Source organism: Sinohyriopsis cumingii, chromosome 7 (genome assembly GCF_028554795.1).
Source record: "Sinohyriopsis cumingii isolate HCF-2022 chromosome 7, ASM2855479v2, whole genome shotgun sequence".
Lineage (NCBI taxonomy): Eukaryota > Metazoa > Mollusca > Bivalvia > Unionida > Unionidae > Sinohyriopsis > Sinohyriopsis cumingii.
In genome coordinates, this window is record NC_142967.1 from 137,296,772 (window position 1) to 137,305,438 (window position 8,667).

The following is an 8,667-nucleotide window of genomic DNA, read 5'->3' on the forward strand; positions in this document are numbered from 1 at the left end:
TGTCGTGTGCATGTTCTGGATCTATCTCTACATTCTGATTTTAATATTTTTAAATTTATCTCCATTAATTTACACAAATGAAACCCATTTCCTGTACAAGTGTTTTTCAACTGTCTTTTCTTCTTTTTTTCTTTTTTGATACCTTAGTATCTCAGTGTACATCTGCAAATATGGATATCCCTGTTCAAAAATTCTGATGTTGGAAAACCTGAGGATTGTAACTCTCGTCTGCATTATAATGTTTACTTCTGTCTAAATTTCTACCCGTTTGTATGTATGTGTATATTTATCTATCTGTGGATGAACAAAACCTACAAATGCACATTCCATCGTTAGTTTTACGTCTGTACATAACTTACACTGTGACGAGACGGGTTTGCAGCTCTGGCTTGGTGATGATGTAATTATGTATGCTGTCAAAGGTTTCTTTACTTATGTAGTCTTCTGGGACCTGAAAATATGATGTAGCAGGAAAATTATCAATGTGAAAGTAACAAAGCTTAAAAACACATTGCATTAGCACAAACAGATAAGCTTAACTAAGCCATTGGGCATATAGATATGTAGGAGGAAGGGAAGGTCCAAAGCTGATTCATGTACCATGAATCCTTGATAAGAGCAAGACCTGCTGTAAAGTAACCAAATTAATAACAAAAGTCCGTTTTTTTACGCTTGTCAAGCTCGTAGCATTTAGAGTCACATCAAAAAAGTTAACACATATGGTATAAAATCCTTCTCTATTTTTTAAAAATTATTTACAAATATTTATAACTAATAATTTATAATATAATTTATATTCATTTCATTTTGGCAGAAGTTTATTTTCTTTTGTTCATGAATACAAATGAAATTATGAATGTTATGTAACAGGTTTTCTTTATAATATTGCAGTTTGTATGGGAATGCAACACTAACAGAGGCAAAACCCTGCACTGAAAAGTGCTGGAAGGAAAAAGAAGAATGAGTACAAGAAAAGATTTCCAGTCTCCCGTGTCAGTTAACTTATATAATATTCTTTTATTATGTAACATTTCTTCTCTAACAGCAAGAATGCCATTATTCCATTACTGTTTCTATGGCAGCAGTGTAAATGTACAGTTCTTTTGAATGCATAGAATCAATGTTTGTTAATCAGAAAAATCAATGTTTTCAATTTTCCTGCAACAAAAAGCTTGCTCACTGATTTATGTTATATTGATACTGAATTAATTAAAGTTCTCAGTTTATTTAATATTTATTTCTTCTGTCATTCATACGCTCTATCAGTTAGGAAAATGTGAGATATATCAGAAACATAACAATACACAGACATTAAGAGAACGTTTATTTGCCATTTAAAACAAGAGTCCTGGGTGGTCGAGTGATCAAAGGCACTCATCTTTGTAGATCAATCATTCATCTCAGCCCTGCCTGCATGAGTGAGTCTCAGCTTGACTAACATGGGCATGTTAAAAAGCTTGCCACAAGGTTCTTCTCATGTTCTTCCTTGGCCAAATATACAAGCTGTTATGCATAACTAACCATATTGTCATTACACCACACAAAAACAAAACAAAAAATATTTTAAGGAAAACAATTAAATATCATTTTTCAAAATGCAGCAAAACTAAATGAATGAATATATATGCTGACCCACGACTAATATTACAATATTTTGAGATCATATTACAAAGATAATGCTACAATGTGTGATAATATTTGCGGGGAATCCCCTGAGTTATGTCTTTTAATAGGTCACCCATGACAGCAAGAATAAGTAACTCTTCCGGCACACAAGTCCGTAAAAATCTAAATAATGGCAACAATACAGCATAAACTGAGTTCAAAAGCACACAAAAGCTCATTTTATGAAAAAGTGGACATTTATACCAAGGACTCAGATTATATTCACATGTTTACATTTATTATATTAAGTGTATTAAAAAAGTATGGTACAATTTTTGGTGTATAAGGAATTTTCAAGGTTTGACTGACTTGTATTTACAATTGTCAGGTGATATCTAGAGGCATTAGAAGGCCTATTTAATTTAAAATTTTCATGTTTAATATTGGCAAAAAGAGGTAAAATTTAAATTATGCTGAAGAAGAGAAAACCAGTTTATGGCATTTATTGTGAAAATATATCTATTCTGAATATTGGCATTATAAAGAACCAACAATCGATCTCTACCATATCACTTTATTTAAAAAATAAAATAATCATAAATATTTCATGAGAACTCAGTGCCAGTTCCTTCTCTGATTTCATGATTTAATACTACTTCATGAACAGTATGAACAGTATGATATTGCTCAAAATTTATCAAAACTGTATTTTAAAAAAATGACATCCAAAATTTAATGCTGCAACATGCACCATTTACACCATAAAAATGCAGATTTACTGAAATAATAAACTAGTGGAAAACCTGTATAGTATGAAAAAGCAAATGAGGAATTTTACAAGAATTTTGTCCATGTGACTGACATCCTTTGTAAAACTGTGTAAGTACTCAATGTAATTTTTGTTCTCTTTGTTTATTTTTTGTCATTAATTTTAAAGACCAAAACTATCTTATAATTTATTTCTAAAGTGGCAATTTATGTTTACTAAATTGTGATTTCAGAACAACATTTATATGTACAAAAATACTGTAATGATTATACACTGTTTTAAGAGTAAGATATAATTTTAACTCGTCATTATGGTATTTTGTGAAAAAATGATGGGGGAGGGTACTTAAACAAGACACAAAAAGGCATCATTAGTACCGGAAACAATGAGAAAGTAAATTTATTATTAAAGCTGAATGTTCACAAAATATTTCTATATTACTATATGTAAGAAATATACAAATTTCAGCCTGAAATAAACATGAGGTCAAGTTTTTGTAAAAAGTGACCAAAGACCAATTTTAAAATGGTGGACGGTGCATAAAATGTTAACTTTTAAGAGCAACATATACTTTCAACATGTGTGAGACTCAAGAATATAGTATTTCATACAAACATGGAGGGGGGGCACTTGATAAAAAGGCACAGAAAGGCTTCAGAAATATCTGGAACACAGGAAAAGTCTATTCTTATCACTGACTGTTCACCCAACCCATATGTAAAAAATATGCAAATGTCAGCTTGAAATAACAAGGTCAAGATTTTGCAAAAAGTATCTAAGACCAATATTAAAAATGGTGGACAAAGCATGTGTTTGAATGCTTCCTGTAAATTTATCTGAAAAGATATCATGACGATGAGTTCATTTTTAGATTCAGCACACTCGAATTATGCAGAAAACATTCTATTTTTGTTTATTCTATAAAATAAATAATAATACAAAATCTCTTTACTCCAATTTATCATTGACTGAAGGTCATGCATACTATTGCTCCTGTAACAATTCCTCTCCTGCATCAATTTTGGACATTTGAGTAAACTTTTATGCCTGTATTCTACTTTGGAAATAAATGCAGCAGTGTTTCTCCTACAAATTTCATCTTTTCTGCTAGCATGAACCAACAAGGGATACAACTCATACAGCACTAAAAATAAAACAGCCTCAATTTCATGTCCATGTTGACTGGCCTCTCAGGGGTATTCTATTACACCGTTTCTTATGTTTATTTTCATTGGCTGTTTAAAATTAACATCCAATATAAACTCTTGATACATTAAACTTGTAGTGCAGTCACATTAAGTTCCAAAAACCTACTGGAATCAAGGATTCCGATTGTTCTGAAAATTTCAGAAACTTGGATTTCCATAGTACTAGCTTCTGCTCTGCTTTAATTTTACCTTTAAAGCGCAATCAATTAACAATACATACCTTCAAGGATTTTATGTGCAATTACCGTAAAGGTTTTGAACTTTTATTTCAATTGAGGGGTTGTGTCTATGCAAGCAGGAAGTTGATACTTAATATGAAAGTGAAATCCCGCTGAATGGAATATTGTCCTCTCATTGGTTAAAAGAAAATGACATCCTGCATTTGTTTACAACTTATTTTCAGCAATTGTTGTTGTTGTCATGGGGTTTAACGCCATTTTTCAGCACACGATAGGCTTAGTCCTACAATGTAAGACATAGCACACATGTTTTTGTTTTAGTGATATGTCTTACTATCCAAATAATGGCCTTGTATAGCGTGTTCCAATGTCGTTGACATCAGAATGAGTAGTCAAAGTTTCAGGAACATCTCACACATTAGGGAGCTTATATCGACACTCTTCCACTAATTTATGTGTAATTAATATACTTACTGTGCTGTCTTTAACCTGGCAGAATAAAATATGATACTAGCAAATGGATGCATTTTCACGTTCCATTGACATACATTTAAATTTGTTGCAATGCGACGGTAGTCGAGGTATGCCAAAGTAAGTTCCAGTAGGTTCATGTTGGGGATATGTTTCTTGAACAAAATGAACCATTGCTTACAGTTCCAATAGGCATAATATATTTTTATTCATTTCATTAAAGAATATTATTTCAACTTAACCCGATTTCAGCATTACCAGCTTTCATCGCTTTCCAGCCAACTGAAATGTAGGCCAACGAAAATTGAAAACTGGTACATTTCTTGTGAGAATTTAAATTTATTAGAGAAATGACATCAGAGTAAGTAAAGTCTGACTAAATCATTACAACTTTACTTTGTAGAAAAGTGTCGTTATTTTAGTTGTCAGTTGTGTGAAACATTCCTGAAAATTTGACTTTCATAATGATGTTAGTCGACATCAAAACACGCTACACAGCGCCGTTAGTTAGGCTGTAAGACCTTGATGCCCACAACATAAATATCAGCGTCGAGGTCTTACATGTAGGACTAATGATAGGCTATACATGGCAGCCAGTATTACACAGCTGTCGGCCATTTCTGCGCACCTAAGGTTTTCGTTTCCAATATTGAAGCAAAACGCATACCAAATTTGAGTGATAGACAAAAATAAAATACAGCAATGTGTTTTGTTCAACATAATATTAATTTTGGACACAGAGGATACCACCACCCTGTTTTCCTGACTCGGGATATGTCTGCCTATTCTGTGCATAGCTTTGAAAAGATGCAATAATGTTTATCCATCGGGCTACAGAAATGAAATATATTACTCTGGACTGTTTCTGTCAGCAGTTCATTCGAGTAATTAGGTCAGGTTTATAGCTAGTTTTACAAAATTCAATGTAAAAATGCCAATAAATGGCAAGAGATATTAAGCAAACTAAACCAATCTTGTAAAAAAGTTAGTAAAGTTCAACATTTTATGATAAATAACCTATTACGTGGAAGAGAAACAACAAAGAATAGGATGTAATGTGTTTACGTCTTGTTGATGGGGAAAAATTACTACAGAATTTAGAAACAGACTATACGCCGGGGAATTTGCTGAGAATTTATGTTCTAGGAACAAAAGTAGACACATTGGGTAGCAGACGATTTTGTACATGTGGGACAACTTCTTGCAAAACTGGAAACTTTGATTAAATACAGTTTTATTTAAGGTACACATTTCCATCTTTTATATAATGTATTTTATTTGTATGATTCTAAAAGATGCATAGTACATCTAATTTTCTGGGTTACAGGTTCAAGAAGGTCATGGAGTGGGTCTTCATGTGGCCATTTAGAAATCACATTTTTATGTGCATTTCGAGCGGTTACTAGAAACACCGAAATACACTGAAAAACTGAAATACACCGAAATACACATGCATTTACATGATCTCTCTGTATATATCGGTTTCCACACACAAATTATTATTTGTTTTTGTTTTAACAATAATATAAAGCAAAATAAAATATGTTTCTAGTAACCCCATTTCGAGTCTAAATGTGGGATATTTTTGTACACTTTATGAATATCACTTTTCTTAATTAATGTACGATTGTTTTTTCTGGATACAAAATGGATTGTTGACCCAAAATAGCACGTGATCCAATGTTTACAGAAATGACGTATCGTTGCGCAGAATTACCCGACGCGCAGAATTTGCCGACATGGCGGTAATGGTGGAGGAAAAACCCGGTAAAACCCCGGGAAGAACCACCGACCCACGAGAAGCTACTGGCAAGCTTTCTCACATACCCACATTGGCCGAATCCTAGACTCGAATCCACACCGACAGAGGTGAGATGGCAGTGATCCGTAACGGAGAGCGCTTTAGACCACTCGGCGCACCCCTGGTTGTGACAATTAAATGGTCGATTCCAAATAGTGCCCCATGTCTGATTATTCTTTGCTCGTGAGGTGAAAACTGCACTAGTTATATCCTCGCTTAATCAATTGTTTTAAAAAATTTCTGCTTAAAGCAAACGAACTAAGCATGACTCGAAAATATATAACGCAAGCGACAAATCAATACACAATAATTTTAAAGACGTCTCCACATACCCAGCAACATGTATCAATATACTGAAAGAGTAGACTTATTTTGAACACAATATATATGCTATGGCATTTTCACCTGAATACCTGAAATGTAATTTTAGGTCCAGCAATTGGATGAAATTCGCTAAAGATGATGCATTTTATAGCACCCATCACTTCGTTTATCCGTTTTAGGGCAAGCTCTAAACGCGGCCATGAACTGGAAACGCGGAATTTAATGCGGATCAATATGTTACATGCCGAAATAGTTCGTGGTTAGAGATGGATAGAAACCCTATCTTCAAATTCGACAGAGCAAAGAAAATTTTAAATAATGCTTTATACCCCAAATCTTCTTGCACTTCTTGGTTTATATATTTATTAATTAATTAAGTTATTTATTTAGCGTGTGTGTGTGTGTGTGTGTCTATATATATATATATATATATATATATATATATATATATATATATATATATATATATATATATAGTTACGTGTTTAGGTTCTCATAAACAGCGAAAACAAAAGGGTGAGGACATTAAGCTTTATAAAATTTAACAAATAATTTATTTCCCTAGAAAAACAAGGTAAAACCAGAATTTCGAAATAGAGGCTATTTACATGTATAAAGTCACGTATACCCAGTACAATCTCGATTTCAACTATAAATCACACACTAAGAATGAATAATAAAAAAAGAAGTTGTTTGCTGATTCTGAATCAAGGTTTAGGAACTAGGTCAACATTAACATACAAAGTTCTAATATTAGGTGTTTACGAAAAAACAGTCAGGTCAAACTAATTTCTGGAAAATGTCAAATTTCAGTAAATAAAATTACATTACAATAGCATGTAATGGAATTATACAAAAAATCAAAACTAACAAACAGACAATTAACTTAAATCAAATATAAATTAAATCAAATATACATAACACCTCCCCCATAATGAAAAAGAAAGATTTATATGACAAAGCTTACTTTTTACCATAAATTAAATATGAGGTTAAAAACCATAAGAAGAACTCTTATGAATTATACACAGTATACATGAAATAATACATTTCTTTACACGGGAAAGTGCTTCTGCTATTAAATTATCTTTTCCTTTGATGTGGCTGATGTCAATATCATATTCCTGCAACAAACACCACCTTAGTAGTCTTTGAATTTTATTTTTCATCTTGCCGATGGAAGTAAGAGGGCTGTGATCACTAACCACAATAATCGAAGAATTAGCTGAACTAATGTAAACTTAAAATGTTATAATGAAAATATCAAAGCCAAATATTCCTTCTCGATTGTTGAGTAATTTATTTGGTGCTTATCTAATTTCTTAGAAAAAATATTACACTGGATGATCAACATCATTTTCGTCTTCTTGAATCAATACTGCTCCAACCCCAACATCACTTGCATCAACAGACAATTTACATGATTGGCTGAAAATTGGAGCTGTAAGAACTGGCGCGCTTTTAAGTATGGCTTTTAACTTATCAAAAGCCTCCTGACATTCTTCAGTTCAAAGGAACTTGTCTTCTTGCTCAATAAATTTGTCAGGGGTTCAGCAATTATAGAAAAATTGGAACAAAATTTCCGATAGTATCCAGCCATACCTAAAAATCCAAACGGCGGCACTTTATGTTGGTAAAGTCCATCTAGTCACGAATGCCGAAATTTACTTTGCTCTTTCCGTAAGTGGAAATTGCATAAAATCCTTTCAGAAGGTCAAATTTGGTAACATACTTGGCATTTCGGATCTTATCAATACAGTCATCGATTCTTGGTAACGGAAATTAATCTGTTTTTGTCACACTGTTCACCTTCCTATAATCAGTGCACATAAAGTAAGTTTTATCTAGTTTCGGAACAAGTATAAATGGTGAACTCCAATCACTTTTAGTGGGCTTTATGAAAACATTCTCCAGCAAATACTGAATTTCTTTTTACAAGTATTCCTGTTTGCGAGGCTTCATCCTGTACAGGTGTTGTTTCACAGGTTTGGAAATTTACAATTTCAACGTCATGTTAAATTGGGTTTGTTCTTGTAGGAACATGTGGAAATAAGTTCTCATATTCAAATAAGAACTGTTTAAGTTCATTTCTTTCGTGTTGCAAATGTGAAAGTTTCTGGTCTAGATCTTTCATAATTTCCGAATTCCTAAGATTTGTCACTCCAATATCAGTAGAATCCGATGATATTCCTTCACTTAAATCTTCAGTGAGTGGGACAGGTACAACTAAATTAACTGCATGTTTAACCTGGCTATCTCTCTCAATATACCGGTAATCCTATCATTTATTTAGATCCCAGGAGCACTAAT

At 32.8% G+C, this 8,667-nt stretch overlaps 1 protein-coding gene across 3 annotated transcripts in view; it reads right to left on the minus strand.

Moving 5' to 3' along the window:
- Window positions 1-6,557, minus strand: part of LOC149796220 (GATOR1 complex protein NPRL2-like) — a 42,178-nt gene extending 35,621 nt beyond the window's left edge. For 2 of the 3 annotated variants that reach the window (XM_089966176.1, XM_089966178.1), the window contains exons 1-2: window positions 6,447-6,557; window positions 360-451 (exon numbers count right to left, since the gene is read on the minus strand). In XM_089966176.1, coding sequence (XP_089822302.1) covers window positions 360-451; window positions 6,447-6,515 — 161 coding nt within the window. In that variant the 5' untranslated portion in view covers window positions 6,516-6,557. Of the gene's footprint in view, window positions 1-359; window positions 452-6,059; window positions 6,114-6,446 lie in introns of those variants that run through there. The other variant, XM_089966177.1, reaches the window with a different exon arrangement.
- Between the last annotated feature and the right edge of the window lie 2,110 nt (window positions 6,558-8,667).